The 18,764-nt window shown below is 33.0% G+C and overlaps 2 protein-coding genes across 2 annotated transcripts in view; both read right to left on the reverse strand.

Moving 5' to 3' along the window:
- LOC129000208 (NADP-dependent malic enzyme-like) overlaps positions 1-6,957 on the reverse strand; it is a 7,289-nt gene extending 332 nt beyond the window's left edge. The window contains exons 1-5 of the mRNA XM_054427163.1: positions 6,799-6,957; positions 5,779-5,955; positions 5,034-5,102; positions 3,222-3,500; positions 4-899 (exon numbers count right to left, since the gene is read on the reverse strand). Coding sequence (XP_054283138.1) covers positions 4-899; positions 3,222-3,500; positions 5,034-5,102; positions 5,779-5,955; positions 6,799-6,820 — 1,443 coding nt within the window. The 5' untranslated portion in view covers positions 6,821-6,957. The remainder of the gene's footprint in view (positions 1-3; positions 900-3,221; positions 3,501-5,033; positions 5,103-5,778; positions 5,956-6,798) is intronic.
- Positions 6,958-10,941: 3,984 nt separating this feature from the next.
- Positions 10,942-18,764, reverse strand: part of LOC129000209 (facilitated trehalose transporter Tret1-like) — a 28,630-nt gene continuing 20,807 nt past the window's right edge. The window contains exons 5-6 of the mRNA XM_054427164.1: positions 13,368-13,511; positions 10,942-11,951 (exon numbers count right to left, since the gene is read on the reverse strand). Of these exons, the coding sequence (XP_054283139.1) occupies positions 11,424-11,951; positions 13,368-13,511 (672 nt within the window). The 3' untranslated portion in view covers positions 10,942-11,423. The remainder of the gene's footprint in view (positions 11,952-13,367; positions 13,512-18,764) is intronic.

Here is an 18,764-nt window from a genome sequence, read left to right on the forward strand (position 1 = left end):
TGCGGTTCCCTGGATATCGTCATTGAATGTGCAATATTTGTCCCTGTATGTGTCCAAAAGCCTGAAGGAATTTGTGTTGGCAAAGTCTTCAAACTGTATAAGAGTGCTTTGACCATAACGGCGAACAACAGCTCGCATGAATTCGTCTACGAAATCATCGTATAGTTTCCCTGTAATCCTCTTCTGTCTAAGTCCAATGTACAGAGGATCATCTAGTATGTCTTGGGTGTTTGTTCCAACGTCCAATGTTATGGGGAGACAATGTTGTGGTTTTATACCCGCAAGCGCAGTGTACAAAGCAAGCTTTCCGACTGGAATCCCCATTCCGTAAGCTCCTAAATCTCCTAAGCCCAAAATACGCTCTCCGTCGGTCACAACAATCGCTCTGACATCTGATTCTGGCCAGTTTTTCAAAACATCGTAAATGTGGCCTTTATCATGAATCGATATGTAGAGTCCTTTTGGCCGACGGTAGATCAAGCCGTATTTCTGGCATGCCAAACCAACTGTGGGAGTATAAACTACTGGCATCAATGTTTCTACATTTTCTGAGAGAAAACGATAGAACAGTTTTTCATTTCTGTCCTGTAAATCCATGAGATATACGTATTTGTCGAGATTGTCCTTGTACCTTTCAATGTTGAGTCGACACAAGTTCAACTGTTCCTCTTGTGAATGAATGCGAGGAGGTAGAAGTCCATGGATTCCCAGCGTCTGTCGTTCCCTCAGTGTGAAGGCCAAGTCTTTGTTGAGTTGAGCGTCCTTCAGATGGTCAAGTCCTCGCACCAGATTGGAGGATAAACCATCCTTGTGTCCTTCACTAAACTGTCTCTGTCCCAGGCGATACCCAGACTCATCAATACTCAAATACTGATTGTCATTAGGTGTGGCTCCAGTCCCTGTACATTGGCAACGATTTGTCATCGGACGGAACTGCAGGTTTAATCATTAAATTACCGCATAAAGGTGAAAATAGATATTAAAATGTATATAAGTGTTATATGTGTAGTTTAAAAACATAAAAATTACATAAAACTTAAAAATTCAACTAATAAGACATAACTCAATTTTATTGAAAGAAATTTTGTACTACTCTCCCAATCTCTTTTAACTTAATAATGTGGGCAAGTTTGTTTGCAAAATGGTAATGATAAACATTTTCTGTTTTGAAAACTAAACAAATGTTTAAAAAGTTAATCATGCATTAAGATGTACTGGAAAGGAATAACTAGGGAGAATTTGTTGTGTTTCATTGATAAACTTGGACAACATAGGAAATTCCAAATCTTATTATTTCCTGAACTTTTAAAGTAATAGCTTTGACTATTGATACAACTATTGATACTTCTGTATCCAATAGTCAATGGTATTAGTCAACATCATTCTTCAACACTCATAGATTTGGATTCTGACAGAATTATTAAATTTAGTTTCCAACAAATATCCTACCATGAATCGTATATTTTACAGCAATTTAAAGAAACGTTTTCAAACATTTATTTATGACGAAGCTGTAGTAGATGTCTGAAGATGTCACTGTGTTGACAAATCATGTCACAAATTAGCCACGAATAGGAATGCTAGGGATTGGTGTTAAATATTTGCATTTATGCGATCTTGTTTGTAGCTGAGTTGCTACCGGTTTCAACTCACATTGGAGTCATCTTCAGGCAGTTAGATGTCTTCTCGCTTCATTCGAAGGTCGTCAATAGATAATAAATAAATAAACAAAACACAAACACGTACACAGACATGAATAAGAACATTTAAGGCCTTGTACCATGTTGATCCTGACCGGCAGTCTAGACATAACTTTCGCCCGATCATGTTGTGTCGTGTCCCGTAGGCCTACCGTTTTCAGTATTTTATAGCCTTAAATGTTGTTATTCATGTCCGTGTACGTGTTTGTGTTTTGTTTATTTATTTATTATCTATTGACGACCTTCGAATGAAGCGAGAAGACATCTAACTGCCTGAAGATGACTCCAATGTGAGTTGAAACTGGTAGCAACTCAGCTACAAACAAGATCGCATAAATGCAGGTATTTTACACCAATTTATAGTATTTAAATGTGATCAGGAGGCTAAAATTCAATATAATGAATGCTAGGGTTTTAAAGTACAATGTACTCCATCCCTTAGTACAAATGGTGGCCAAAGTCTCGCAACTCTCTTCTTCAGTGCTACTTCCAGTTTTATATTAGAGGTTAAAACATTGTCAATGTCACCTGTTTCACCAACTGTGCTGAATTTATTTGTGAAATGTATCTATTTCATGAAAATAAACTACTTGACTTGTTGTTTGTGGATGTCATAGAGTACAAGGGCCTAGTTTTTTAGGATTTTTTGAGAGGATAGCAGACTTATCTGAATGGGAAAGAGTCAAAACTAGCTTAATATTAACTTTAATATTATTTTTGCTGATTCCTCTATATTTCTTCACATAACCTTAAATTTGTAGTTGTGTTGGCTGTTAGTGAGCATTTATTATATATATTTTCTCAAATCTGTATGTGGTGAATATTTTTTTTTTTTTTTTGTACCATGGGTCAAAAAAGTCTTCGTCTTGAACTTAAAAAATGATCTCGAGGTGGCAAAACCTCAATTTTGGTCATAGGTTCAAAATATAGCCTACTATTATGTATATGATGTACATTTGTGTCTATTGGGCCATTTTGGACTCTTTCCCATCCAGGTAAGCCTGCTATCCTATAAAAAAAAATCCTGACTTGTTTCCTTGCTTTTTCAACTCTACCACACGTATGTACACATAAACAAAACGGCTCTGTGACAAAAGCTAAGCATATTGTCCACATCACTTTAACTACATCGCACAGAATCAGTGAGCTTTGTGATATGACTTTTTCATTGTTCATTATTGTTTATTGGTCTGCAAGAATAGTGGAAAATGAAATGAGTGAGTTTTGTGGAGGGAGATCCCCCCATATAGTCGCTCTCTTTTTTTACTTGATAAGAGAATCTACGTCTTGTGGACCTTTGAACCACTGGACCCAAGAAACACATATTGTGAATGACTGTTGGGGATTGGCAAGATGTTAACCCTAGACTCCAGAGCTGAAGTCCCACATTACACTTACCTGAGCCCTCTAGTAAATTCTTTACCATTATTGAGATTAGTACTGTAACATAGTAATTTTAGTTAACTATAGTTTTCCTGTTCTAACAAAAGTATCCTGTTTTATGTAAAAAAAAACCCTCACCTTCAATTTTATCTGATCCATCTGTTTGTTTATCCACAATTTCGTAACTGGGACCTGATTTTGACGATGTCCAATCTTTTCTAAATTCAACAAATGCTTCGTTATTCAAAATATTATCTTTTGTGGAATTTGTCTTGCCATCCATAAACTTATCATTGTTGTTATTATTTATATCATGTTCCCCAGTCGAGTTTTCTGATTGGTTTTTCAGTCTTGTATTTAGGTTATTTATTACTTCTTTTTTATATGTGGCTTGACTTTTGGCACTTCCCTCAGAGCCTGGTGTAAACGTCAACAGTTTGTTAAAAATAATATTTCAGTAAGCAAAATTAAATGATTTGAAAATAGGTATGGATATTGATGGTATTCAATATCAAATTAATATGATTGTAAATGAATTATAAATTATTTGGTGCTAAGAAATCAAACAATTAGCAAAAAGAGACACAACATCTACTTGTAGTGTTAGACTGAGATTAGCAGTAAATATTTCAGGCCTACAATAAATTTACTAATTATTGGGGAAAAAATTCAATTGAATTATGAGGAAAACTGTGGAAAACATGTTTAAACACAAATTCTCATGAACATTATTAATTACAAATTTTCTTTTTACATTCAAAAGAAGGAAAGTTTATAAATATTTAACAAGTAGTTTAGTGTTTTTTTCTGTTTGTCTAACTTCAAAACTACGGGTACTGTGTTCTTATATAAAATATATAGTATTTGTTTCAGAAACAATAATTGTTAACTGTTCTATTCGCTATTTATATGTCATCCATAATCTTAACAAATCAATACACAAACAAATGTGTAACTAATACTAAAGCGGAAGATTTTGAATAGCTTTCCTATCCGTCTAACATTATTGGACAACTAACATATAACAAAATACCCCCGTCGCAGCAAACCTGCATACTAAGCGAATTTCCATTTACCCAGCTTGATTTCTACTAAAATATTCCCTATAAATTTTCAGATTTATTTCCTATTTAAATAACATTAATTTTAGTGAGTAGTTAGGTTTGCTGCTACGGGGAAGGTGTTGAGGTGTGTTTTTTCAATTTAAATATTGATAGCTTAGTATGAAATAAACCAAATTGCCAAATTTGATTAAAATATATCCATAAACAAGCAAACTAGAACAGTTTATTTATTCTCCATAAGAATAACATGGGAATTTTAAATTTACAATTTTTTTAATTTTCTCCGTAGTCAATGAACATTCAAAAACACTTCAATATACTAAATTATTTGTTTTTTTAAGCTCTTCAAAATGGTCTAGAGAGAAATTTAGAAATTTAAAGTTTTTAGGGTCAAAAATGAGAAAAACCCATTTTTACCCCATAAAACCCCCCCCTAACCCCTTATCCCATGGTCCGATTATGCTGGTTCGCGAACTCGTTCGAATAAATGTAGGTTTACACGTTTGTACCGAATTTCATCAAAATCGGATCAATTTTGCTCGAGTTATCGCGCTAACTGACACATATATAAATATATATATATATATAAATATATATATATATATAAATATATATATATATATAAATATATATATATATAAATATATATATATATATAAATATATATATATATATATATGAATTTGAACGGATGGTGTTTTTGGCCTCTGGGGACCTCAAAACGAAAAAGTAAATCGGTCCCGGGTCTAGGTCTTACCATGAGACCTACGGTAATAGCTTATTCCCTATATGGGAAATTCGCTAACAAGCATTAGATGTTACAATGGTATTAGAATGTTTATGATCTACTTATTCATATTTTATCAATGGTTAAAGGTTTACTTACCCTGAAATGGATCGCCAAAAGTTATTCCACTCTCACTCAAGCCATTTGTTTTCAGATCTTTGTTAATTCCTAGAAAAAGATAGTTCAAGCTATAAACGTAAGCAATAAAGTAAAAAAAATATCAATTAATTAGAGTACTTATTAATTAGATTAGATTTCTATGACACTGTCACATGAAGGCAGATGAGTGTTAAATTAATTAGATAACAGCTGTGTTACTGACCAAGATCAGCTGGTCAGTCAGGATCATTATTAAAGCCTCATTTGTCCAGATTCAAACCATCAAAGAGTTTGATTTTATTTCAGATTCAAACTGGCAAACTTCTGTTCTGATTACTGGATCACGAACTTAAAAAAATCAATGTTGACTTAGTTTTAACACAGCTTTGGATTATTGTTGAAAATTGTCTTTTTGTTTGTTGAAAACTTTTTTAATGCAGTTGGTATTTTTCATCGGCAAACAGTTCTAAAGGTGTGAAATAAAATTACTGTACTTCAGAAATTTTACAGATTTTTTCACATCTTTGTTTGCAGATTATACTCTTAAATAAAATAGAAATATTTAATACTACAAATAATCCAATTTATTATCTGTTGATTCCTGATTTACTTTGACGAATTATACAATCTTAAAGAACAGTGTTCTAAGACTGTAAACTACAATTAAACGATGATTGCAAATCATAAATTGATACTTTCTGAATGGCCTCCATAAATCAAAAGTATATGAAATGATTTACCAAACCTCCTTTATTTAAATCGTCCTGAAATCCTCCTGATGAACCACTTTCACCAGGCATAATAAAGCTGTGGTTTAATGTATGTTTTCCTGCATATGTTGGTATCATTGGTGCATAGATTCCCACTGCATTAGATCCAGCACTTTTCCCAATGTAGTGATGAGATGGGATGTCCCTAGAATCTTGAAGTCACACATAGGTTTAGGATTCAAACAATTTATATACGGTACATATATAAGTCTAAAAGCACGATGCAAGTAAGAATTATCAGATTTTGATGAAATTTGGAACAATCATGTGCTAAAGGTTTCGCGAAGCAGAACAATTTTATTGGCTGAAAATTATTTTCCAGTTTTTGGCCCTCAAAACAAAAATTAATTTTGAAACCACCTTGTAGAGCTTGAAAATAAATAATTTGGTTATTGAATGAAGTTTTGTTATACAAAATACTTACAGAGAAAAGAAAAAAGAAATTAATTGATTAATTCCTATGTTACTTTTATGGTGAGTAAAAACAGATTGGGGTGGTTTAAGTAGATTGCTTTACTAAGAATAAAATCTGAGAATTTGTAATATTTCACATCCAACTATTAACATTTTACTAGAAAAAAGAAAAACACTTCCTTCTCTGTAGCAGCGAACCTAAGCACTCATCAAACCTATTGTTAATTAAATAGGAAATAAATCTAACTTCTATAAGATAGTATTTTAGTAAAAATCCAATAAGTGAAACGGAAATTAGCTTAGTCTGCAGGTTTTCTGCATCTGGAATATCTTACAGTTGAACTTTCTATGGCGAATAGCTAATAGAATAATAGAAATATCAACATTGCTATCAAACTTTATTGCAAAAAAGAATTCATTCATTGGTTCTGTCATTATTTTGCGACATAACTGAATCAATTGAAAGATTTTTATTTTGAAAGAAGTAAAAAAGTCATAAATTGTTTTAATTTTTTACTTAATATCAGTTGAATAAGACTTAAAAGACAAATAGTTTGATAGTTAACAGTAAAATATCTTACCTGCTACTGGAAAATTCCCCATGTTTCTCTGGTTAGTTCCTTATAACCTATGTTCCTAAAAGATAAATAAACTACCTACTATTTAATGTAAAAGAGGTGTTTTTAGATTCATTTTGAACAATGTCTTATTGTTAAGTAGTGTACTAGCCCAGATTTACATACTTCTAATTCTATCTATGTGGGAACATGAATAAGTATGATATAATAATGATTAACATTTTCACTTAGTAAGTTGATAACACTGATAGTATCTTAACTTAGGGTTATCTGTTAGCGGATGTTGATTGTGTTGGTCATTGTCTTTTGAATTTAAATAACATTTTGTAATTTATTTAGTGGTGATGTTTTTAAACAGAAAAAAATGTTTCATTCATACTGTATCACCCTTTTTGGTGACAGAATAAAATGATCTTTTGTTGCTTTTACTATACTGTGCATAAACTTAAAGAGTTACAGTATAAATAGTACATTTTACTAGGCCTACTAGTCCAGAAAGTGATCGAGTTTGGGGCAAAAGAAAGGGGCTTACGAGAAGCAAAGTAAAGCCCAGTAAACAACTAACCCCTGAAATGGATCTTTCATGACGAGTTGTGAACGACAATTTTCATCTTGATGAAAAAAACCAAAATTCATGTTTTCGACCCTGGACTATATTGTTATGACAACCATAGGGTTTTTACATACCTCCGTCAAATAGTCCAAAGAATGATTTTGCTCATCAGCTTACGTATTTAGTTGCGAAGACAACATTTTCAAAGCTTGCAACTCGTCAAAAACACATTTAAAACACGGACACGAACACAGAAACACTAATACGGTACAAATACACAATAAACATTTAGATAGCGCTATTATAATGTTTATCGTGTATTCGTACCGTATTAATGTTTTCTGTGTTCGTGTCCGTGTTTTAAATGTGTTTTTGACGAGTTGCAATCTTTGAAAATGTTGTCTTCGCAATGAAACATGTAAGCTGATGAGCAATATCATTCCTTGGGCAATTTGACTTAGGTATGTAAAAACCCTATGATTTAAAAAAAAAACCACACAAAACTCAATGTTGAGCCCTGTGGCACACCACACGAATTTAGTTCATTGAAGCATTACTGTTTGACTGTGTTGATCATGGCATCTTACTGCGCAAACTGCAGTATTACGGGGTCCATGGTGGTGCGCTCAGTCTCTTTGAGACCTACCTCGCGGACAGAAGGCAGGTGGTTTGCATAGGAGGAGAGACTTCCTCTATTGCTACTAGCAACTGTGGCGTTCCCCAGGGGTCTGTACTTGGCCCTCTATTGTTTCTTATTGCTGTGAATGATCTACCTTGTAACTTAAATGGAAATATTTTTCAATATGCAGATGATACGACCATGCTTAATATTGGTAGAGATATATCTAACCTCAGAAATTCTGTGGTTCATGGTATGAATAGGGCCACAGAATGGTTTGCTGCCAACAGCTTTCTTTTAAATAAGGACAAAACCTTGGACCTAATTTTTAGTCTTAGGGAACTTCCATATACTATAGTGTCTAACAGTCATGTAAAATTTCTTGGTGTTACATTGGATCAAAAATTGTCTTGGGAGTCTCATATAAACCAACTTTGTACTAGGATGAGTCGATTAAAGTGCCTCTTTAGAAAATTAAGATGTGTAATCCCAATAGATTGTCTGTTAAATGTTTACTATGGCCTCTTCCAATCAGCAGTAAGCTATGGAATAATTTTTTGGGGAAATAGCCCACATGTAAAAAAGGTTCTTGTAATTCAGAAAAAGATTCTAAGAATAATAGCCAAAGTAGATGTTGTTGAACACCATAAACCAATTTTTATTGATTTTAAAATTCTCACTGTTGTTAACTTGTATATTTTTAATTTATTGTTAACTAGTTTTAAGAATTTAAATGCTTTCAACTGCCGTAAAGATGTCCACCAGCACAATACTCGATTCAGAGATAAACTTGACATTCCCTATGTTAGACTGGAGAAATCTAAGAAAAGCTATGAAATAGTGGGCATGCAATGTATTCTACTTTTATGTTCTCTCTCCCATATAATTCTTTTAAACATAAAATGTTCCAATGACTAGCTGTTAATCCTTTTTACGAACTCAAAGACTTTTTAGACCTTCCTTCGTCAAAGTTATGTTTTTAGTTGTCATTGTCTAACTTTTATGCCTTCACCTAATGCCTTGTAGTACAACCTGTCTAATTTTGTAATATTTTGCTAACTTTTAAATGGTTTTTTTTACTTCTCGATAGTGATAAACTCTGTGATATTAGTTTAAGACGCAATAACTAAATAACTTAAAATGCAATTTTTTTTCGTAGACTTCAAAGAATACTTTGTAACTTACTTCTCAATTTGACAACTGCTCTGCATGAAAAATGTTTTGACTCTTCCAATGCATTTGTAATATGTCTACTGGAAATAAACATGTCTTATGTCTTATTATTATGCGCCTAATTGTTACAGAGAAAATTTGAAAAAATGGTAAATTTTAAATTCTTATGTTATTTTTATGGATAATAAGTAAACTGTTGTAGTTTTGTTGCTTGTTTTGTTTATGAACTTATTTTGATCAAATTTGGGAAATGCATTTATTTCATACTAAACTATTAACATAAAAAAAAAACACTTTTCTACCCTCCCTTTTGCAGAAAACCGTGCTCTTTAAACTAATTTTATTTAAATAGGGAATAAAAATGTCATATTTTTAAGGAGGCATTTTAGTGTAAATCCAATCAGGCAAATGGAAATTTGCTTAGTCTCGCAGGTTTGCTGCGGCTGGGGTATTTTATCTATTTAATCACAATAACAAGAATTCAATTCGGTCAGTTCCAACCTTAATTTTTAACTCCAGTATTGTAATTTAAACCTAAAGGAAACACATTGAGGAAACAAACATATATGTAATGGCTAAATACATTAATTTGGAAAGCAAGTTATAAATTCTCAAGAGTTTTGTTTAGTATTATAGAAGAATTTATTTGTAAAATAAGAAAACAATGATTTTTTAAATCTGACAAACAATATTTTTTTAGAGGAGGGTGTATCTTAAAAATATGTAAATCAAATTGCAAACCAGTTTTAAAAATTCAAAAATAAAAGTACAAATATATCACTAAATAAATATATATATCACTAAATAAATCTGGATTGTAGAGAAAAGTGGGAAACAGAAAAGTAGTTTTATATTGTCAAAGGTCTTTATTAGTTAGTGTCTTAATGTATATATATATACAGTATAACGGGTGAGTTTTAATTCCCCCCCCCCAACTTTTTCCTATATTTTTTCAAATATCAATCCCAGACCACTTCCAAACATTGTTGGGTAGTAAGTACAGTACTTCATTTTGACAAGATGGTCATTTCCGGCCACCAGCTTGGATGCAAAATATTTGTTTCAAATGTAAAGGTCGAGTTGTGACCCATTATTTCAAACTAAAATTTTACCCTGATTACAATGCCACAAACCGTTTAAAAAAATCTTGATCCATTCCAAAGTTATGAGGGCTTTTCAAAACTTTATTTTTAGCACATTTTAACATTGTGCATTTACAAACTAAGACCGTAATCTCAAAATGGTGATAGATAAAGATAAGTATACACTACCAGTCATTGTTGACCTATTTTCACTTGGTTATGACGGATGTATTTTTTCAACCAACATCTTGGATCGGCCATTTTGAAGTGTGATAAATTATTTTAAATATGAAGGGGGGTTTTGACCCATCATCTCGAATTACTTTTTTAAGCTAAACTCAATGCCGCAATCCATTTTTCGTTATCAAGTTTTATTTGTGAAATATTGCAATTTTATTGTAAAAAATGTCAATAGTTCAAAATCAAAATATAAAATGAAAAACGGGTCATGGAATTGAGTTCAGCTTAAAAAGGTAATTCAAAATGATGCGTCACAACACCCCCTTCATATTTAAAATAATTTACGGTATCACATTTCAAAATGGCGGATCCAAGATGGCGGCCGAAAAAAATAAATCTGTCATAACCAAGTGAAAATAGGTCTACAATGACTAGTAGTGTATACTTATCTTTATCTAGCACTATTTTGAGATTATGGTCTTAGTTTGTAAATGCACAATTTTAAAATGGGCTAAAAATAAAGTTTTGAAAAGCCCTCATAACTTTGGAACGGATCAAGATTTTTAAAAACGGTTTGTGGCATTGTAATCAAGGTAAAAATTTAGTTTGAAATAATGGGTCACAACTCCACCTTTACATTTGAAAAAAATATTTTGCATCCAATATGGCGGATCCAAGAACGCGGCCGGAAATGACCACCTTGTCAAAATGAAGTACTTACTACCCAACAATGTTTGGAAGTAGTCTGGGATTGATATTTGAAAAAATGTAGAAAAAAGTTGGGGGGGGGGACAAATAAAACTCACCCTGTATATATAGCCTACCGGTATATGGTTTCTAAAAAGTCACAGACACAAACGTTATAGGAGAATGTTTCCTTGGACAAGTATAAAATTAAAATATTATGACAACAGACCAGTGTGAGTATCTGTTAAAAACATTCAGGCACAGATACCCCAAAGAATCTCTTGAATGATTTGTTTGTGTATAGACTTGGGCTATAACATAATACTGTAATTTACTATTCTCCCAACTCCTTTACAATTTGTTCTAAAGGTTTGTTTTTTGTCTCAATAACAAAAAAATGTGCAAACAAAATACCTACCAAAGTGCAGGTTGTACAGATAAAGAAAAGAACTCCTCTGCCGATCGCTAAACTTATTACTTCAAAATAAAATGTGACTATAAAGAGTGAAAAAGAACTGAGACAAAAAACGACTGAAAGAGCATGGGTTGCGATATTTCTTGGAAACGTTTCACCAAAAAGTACTGTCGGAACGGGTCCGAACCCCAAAGAAAATGAGATTACAAAGATACAAATAATAACTAGGGGTAACCAAGCAATTGACGAAAGGTCGTAATTTCTATCTTTGAGGAAGAAGAAGAGGCCAAGAAAGAACGTAGAAGTAGCCATTCCTGCTCCAGAGATGAACAATAGAGGTCGACGACCGAGCTTGTCAACCACCGTAGAGGACACCATAGTGAATACAAGGTTTAAGGAGCCTAGAAGAATAGTCTGTATGTTGGGGCTCAAGGAAAAACCAGCCTCCTGCAAGAATTTGAAATAAATTAAATGAAAAAAGTGTCATTGTTGTAAAAGAATAAACAACACAAACATATTAACATTTTTACCTAGGACCTAGACAGGTTCTTTTCAATACATTAAAATTATCAGGGTTATTAAGTACTGGTTCCATGGCTATGGCAAAAGTACCTCCATACTTTGTATGGCAACACATTGAGCATCTAGGACAAAGGTTTATAAAGTTTTACAATTTATAATGATAATAATCTAATGATAATTTATCTTTATGTAAAACCTACAAAAAAACAAATATCTGGTTAACAAAGCGATTTAAAAATAGTTATTTGTGCATTTTGCAATTTGCACTCAAGTTGCACATTATATTTTTCCCCCAATTACCATAAAACAAATAAATTGGTAAAGAAACGTGACTTCACGTTGCAAATCTGGAGTGAGACAATGTTAACATTGTCTGACTGATGAGCAAATTGGCCAAATTCTCAAATCAGTGAGAGAACATGTTCATTGTTAGGTAACTGTAGGAAATAGTCATTCTTGATTTCCTCTTTTGACCCATAGAACCATTTCCCGAAGTTTGGCTGTTTACTTAAACGGGACAACCTGTGTATGGATTTCTGTCTTTATGATGTTGTGTGTACATTTTTTACTGATGATATAGCTTTTTATTGACTGGCTCACTGACATTTTACAACAATTAGGTTTTCTCTCTCTGCTCTCATATTTTTCATAATTTTGAGTTTCATGGGGTCCGTCCCTGAGCAGTTTTTTTTTTTTTTTTAATAATTGAATAGTTTTCTAAAGTTTTTAGGAAAAAGCATTTACCTTGGATTAAATAAGTATATATGATGGAGAGGACACAGCTAACTCACCTGATGAAAGTTGCAGACGAGTCAAAGAACACATAAAAACACACACATAATAATACTTGATATTTCACCTCTTTCAGAGGCTTCTTCAGAGTATTATTTGAAGGCCATTAGGCTTAGAAGGCAGTTACAGAAACAACAGTTTAAAATATATAATCTCTCTGCTCTCATAGTTTGCATAATTTTGAGTTTCATGGGGTCCGTCCCTGAGCAGCTTTTTCTGGGATAATTGAATAGTTTACTAAAGTTTTTAGGAAAAAGCATTTAGCTTTTGGATTAAATAAGTATATGTATATGATGGAGAGGACACAGCTAACTCATCTGATGAAAGTTGCAGACGAGTCAAAGAACGCATAAAAACACACACATACAGCAATAATACTTGATATTTCGCCTCTTTCAGAGGCTTCTTCAGAGTATTATTTGAAGGCCATTAGGCCTAGAAGGCAGTTACAGAAACAACAGTTTAAAGTAAATAATATGGCCTGTTTAAAGAGTTTAAAAAATATAGTATTCTTTGAGTATTGTAGATTTATCAAGCTTGTCAACTTACGTGAAATATTTTGGTATTGTAGTATATGATACCAGGCATACCACTAAACTGCCGGATTAACACAAGTCCTAAACAGATGACCAATCCTTTTTTGGCAGCTTTGGTGGAAAAGGCTTCAATGAATTTCAGTTTGGCTGCTTTCATCTAATAAGAAAACAATTATTATTTGTAACGTTATTAATTCTTAAAAAAAGATTATAGATAACTTTAAGAGCAGTATTATTACTTTCTCCCCCTATAGATAGTGAATAAAGAAAAAAAATTGAGAAAGCATATTGTTTTTGTCAAAATTGTTCTGTTTGAGTTTTAGGGGAAAATGTAATAGTTGGGTCTCCCTGAATCCAAAAAAGTCGTTTTGTGTGTGTGTTTGTAGATGTGTACAGAGACTACTTAATTCTATACTGTGGACAAGGTATGATTTTGATTAAATTTGTTATGTTGGTATTAATCTTCGGTATCCCTGGAGTTTTTTAATTTCTTGGAAATTGCTAATTTTAATTGTGAGGTTTTTATAAAATAATGTAAAATCTGATTTTTACAAAAAAACTGCTTGAAATTATTTTACTTAAAATGGTTTACAATACCTGCATATAGTAATCCTTTGTTGCTGATTTTGGCAACTAGTTTTGGTTCTTCTGAACCATCATCAGGCCTCAAGGTAATCACTTCATTCAAAGAGCGTTAACAAACAGAGTTCAATAAATAATACATATACAAAACACGATAACACGGAATGGACACACATTACAAAAAACACGAAGGGACATTGACAATCGATCGTGACTGGGCTGAGGTAAAGTCTTTACCTCATATTACTTATGCAGGTATTGTAATTTAAAGTATAATACAGTAATCCGGAGGCTAAACAACTATTTTTAAAATTATTTTAATTAGAATTCAGTGTGTTATGATCCATTAAATTCTAAACAAAATGGTACAACTCTCTATTGTGTAAAAATTGTGGTTTAAATTCAAATAAAAATTCTTTATTAACTCATAACATCTTTTGGAGTACAATGTACATAGATAGGAGTTTTGTCAATATTTATAATACCCCCGTCGCAGCAAACCTGCATACTAAGCGAATTTCCATTTACCCGGCTTGATTTCTACTAAAATATTCCCTATACATTATCAGATTTATTTCCTATTTAAATAACATTAATTTTAGTGAGTAGTTAGGTTTGCTGCTACGGGGAAGATGTTGAGATGTGTTTTTTTCAATTGAAATATTGATAGCTTAGTATGAAATAAATCAAATTGCCAAATTTGATTAAAATATATCCATAAACAAGCAAACTAGAACAGTTTATTTATTCTCCATAAGAATAACATGGGAATTTTAAATTTACAATTTTTTTAAATTTTCTCCGTAGTCAATGAACATTCAAAAACACTTCAATATACTTAATTATTAGTTTTTTTTAGCTCTTCAAAATGGTCTAGAGAGAAATTTAGAAATTTTAAGTTTTTAGGGTCAAAAATGAGAAAAACCCATTTTTACCCCATAAAACCCCCCATAAACCCCTGATCCCATGGTCCGATTATGCTGGTTCGCGAACTCGTTCAAATAAATGTAGGTTTACACGTTTGTACCAAATTTCATCAAAATCGGATCAATTTTGCTTGAGTTATCGCGCTAACGGACACATATATATATGAATTTTAACGGATGGTGTTTTTGGCCTCTGGGGACCTCAAAACGAAAAAGAAATCGGTCCCGGGTCTAGGTCTTACCATGAGACCTACGGTAATAGCTTATTCCCTATATGGGAAATTCGCTAAAACTAATACTAAACTGTTGTATTTTTGATAAAACTAATTACAATTATTAAAACTTTAAAAATATAATAGTAATACTGAACAAAAAGAAAAAAATTATCTGAAATTCCTAAAACTAAGCTCAAATTACAAGACTAAATACCAGTCTGGTCTGTATCAGAACAGGATATAGACTTAACACCGTGGTACAACCTATCCTTCAAAACTATCAAGAAAAAATTCTTCAATGCTATAGTAAGACTTTTCCAATAATAATTTATGTAAGGTTTCGAAGACATTTTTTGATGAATTTTTGCTTATGATTTTTGATAGTTTGTTAAAAATTTTGATTGCCATGTAATTTGGACTATTTTCATACAGAGAAAGTCTATGGTGTGGATATTATTTGTATTTCGTTCTCGTCTCCCAGTTAAAATTTGTTGACCCCCTCCTATTGGCCGTCCTGGTCAACGTCTTATAGTCTCCATTATGTCGAACGTTTTTTAGGTTATGTTTTGATTTTGTGCAAAATTTTAGTATAACCAGCTGTTTCAAATACCCTATTAGTGTCAATTTGAAAGTATTCGTCTGTTCACATGTAAACAAACATTTCCTCCCTATGAATAACATGGGAACTTTGAAGGCCACTGGGGCAGAGCCCTGATGGAATTCCAAAGTTTTTTTGCTTGATGGCAAAACTACATGCCAAGACCTTTCTAACGACACCTTGGACATGGTGATCGGTAGCACCACCACTCCAAAACAATTATGACAAAAATATGCCTAGCGTATTAAATATATAGATAAGCCGTTGATTAGGTTTTTTATAGGAGTAATTTAAATTATTTATTGAAAATAACATCAACAAAAGCAAACAAGGACAAACAACAAACTGTTTTTACACAAAAGATGTTGTACTGGGATATCTATCTTCACACATAGATAACTTGATTCTGACTTTGTTTAAATATTACAATAATCTAACAAAAAACCACCAAGTGGTAACACTTTCCCCGCCAAGTCAGCAATCCAAAAAAGATAATAAATCATTACTTTTTCCGCCAAGAAAAACAATGTAATGTATGTAAGTTTGGCAACTTGGCGGCAGACTTTTGCTTGGTTTTTTTTAAATTTAAGTTACGTTCGTGGATAATTTCACAAATCGACTTCTCTAATTAATTAGTCCAACTAAGTATAATAATTTCGAGGTAATCAGTAAATATAAAACCATCACTATTATGATTTTATGAAATGTGCCAAAAATAAGGTCAAATTTTGTAAAATAAGCTCTCACCTAGCAAAGTACTAATGGGAGAGATACTTGCTCAATGAAACTAGTTTTATGGCATTTTTAAAGTGATCGAGCAAAAGTCTGCTGCCAAGTTGCCAAACTTACATACATTACATTGTTTTTCTTGGCGGAAAAAGTAATGATTTATTATCTTTTTTGGATTGCTGACTTGGCGGGGAAAGTGTTACCACTTGGTGGTTTTTTGTTAGATTTTATTTATTTTTGTAGAAAATCAACAGTTAAAATAGAAATCCTCTTTTCTCTGATATATAGACCTTGTCGTTGATAGCCGAATACAGCAAGCACCCTTACGTGTTGGGTTTAAGTGTGCTCTCCAATAGCCGCCTGAAGATTTCACATTCAATTTAGGACTGTTGGATAATCGTTGCATAAGCTGTTGTTTTGGAAGACAAGGAGGCGGGTAAGACTACATCGGAAACAGAAGAGAGGGGATATTAGATGAGTGGCAAATGCGTTGGGAGCAGAGTGTTTTATGTTAACGTTTTAAAGGTAAACTTTCGTATTTATTCCTAACATCAGAAAGAGACTGGAACAAGATTGGGAGATGGGCCATTATGAAACGCAGTTTGTCACAGGACATGGAAAATTTCAAGGCGATTTTGTGAAGATTTCACATGGTGGAAGAGGAAGTATGTAGATGTGGAGAAAAAAAACCCACGAGTCACGTATTTATGAATTGTTCACTTCAGGAAACAAATAGGAGAGAACAGGAATAAGTCTTGGATAAGAGAGGACTAGAGATGAGAAAATAAAACATGATGAGTGACAAGGAAACAATTGAGACGTTTAGAAAAGTATCAAGGGAAATAGGAAAACCCAGGGATACATACAAGTGTTAAGATTTAAAAACAGAAACAAACAAAAACTAAGAAAGAAAAGGAATGAAATCTTGCTCATGAAGGGGAGACGAAAGGTTAGAGCGAATCTCAATGATCCCTATTGCTCAGGGCGGTATGGGGAAGGGAGTCGTGATGTTAGGCTTTTTGACATTGTAACGTTATTACATTTAAATAGAATGAAATATATGAATGAAGAATCTTTTATTCTCAAGCATTTATAACAAAAGTAACAAGTAAAACAAACATTGTTTTTATGAAAACATCTGATTGAATTAAATTAAAGAACAGTATTTCAGCATACATAACATTTCCCCCTTCCTTCTTTAAATGCCTGGAGGACTAATATTCATCATGGTAATACATTGGCCTTCTTATATTCCGACTTGATTTTCTCTGGTTTGTAGTACCAGATGAAGGTGAAGTTAGTGTTTGTGAAGTTTGCCGTTGAATAGATTGTTGTGCAGGCTGTATTTGTTGGCGTGTTCTTAAATGGTCGGCATGCTGCCTGTATACTTTGTCATCAATGTTCACTCTGTATGACAATGGTGCTGTTTTCCTTAGCACTACCCCTTCTCTCCAATTTTCATTTGGATTCCGTTTCACCCAAACTGTATCACCTGCACTAAAGTCTTTACGTTTAGAGTGGATATCATGATAAAACTTTTGGCGTTCTGACGACTGTTTCATCTTTTCCTTCACGTCCGGTCTTAGGGTGTCAATCAAAGTTCTTGGGTTTCTTTTCAGGAAAAGTTCAGCTGGTGTCCGTCCAGTCGATGAATGTGGAGTTGTTCTGTATGAGAATAAAAGTGTATGGAGTCTTTGTTCGTGATCATTTATGTCAGTCATGAGATACTTGTTTTGAAATGTCTGAATGACTCGTTCAACACAACCATTGGAACGACTGTGGTAGGGAGTAGTTCTGATGTGAATCACGTTATTCTTGCGGCAAAAGTCTCTAAATTCTTCTGAGACGAACTGATTTCCATTGTCAGTAACAATTTGTTTCACAAGTCCATATCTACAGAAAAGTTCACGAAGTCGTCTTATCACAGTGTTGCTTGTAGCGTTTTTCATTGGAAATATTTCCAACCATCGAGAATATGCGTCTATTACCACTAACCACATGTATCCGTCAAAAGGTCCTTTGAAATCAATATGTAATCTTTCCCAAGCATTTTCCGGTATATTCCGTGAATTGAGTGGCGTTTCGACATCATTCTTCCTGAAAGTTTGGCATCTTGTACAAGTTTTCACTAAGTTTTCAATGTCATCGTCTATTTTTGGCCAGTAAACATACAACTTTGCCAAAGAGCGCATGGCAACTATTCCTGGGTGTGAAACGTGGAGGTAACTAAGAATGTCTCCCCTAAGTGACTTAGGAATTACTATTCTTTCTTGCCACAATAAAATCCCCTCTTCATAAGATAGTTCATGTCTCTTGTCATAGAATATCTTCAAATTGTCCGGAATTGAACTTCGATCGGG

Source organism: Macrosteles quadrilineatus, unplaced genomic scaffold (assembly GCF_028750875.1).
Source record: "Macrosteles quadrilineatus isolate MER2022 unplaced genomic scaffold, UCM_ALF_1.0 Scaffold_8__2_contigs__length_117827958, whole genome shotgun sequence".
In the NCBI taxonomy this organism is placed as follows: Eukaryota; Metazoa; Arthropoda; class Insecta; order Hemiptera; family Cicadellidae; genus Macrosteles; species Macrosteles quadrilineatus.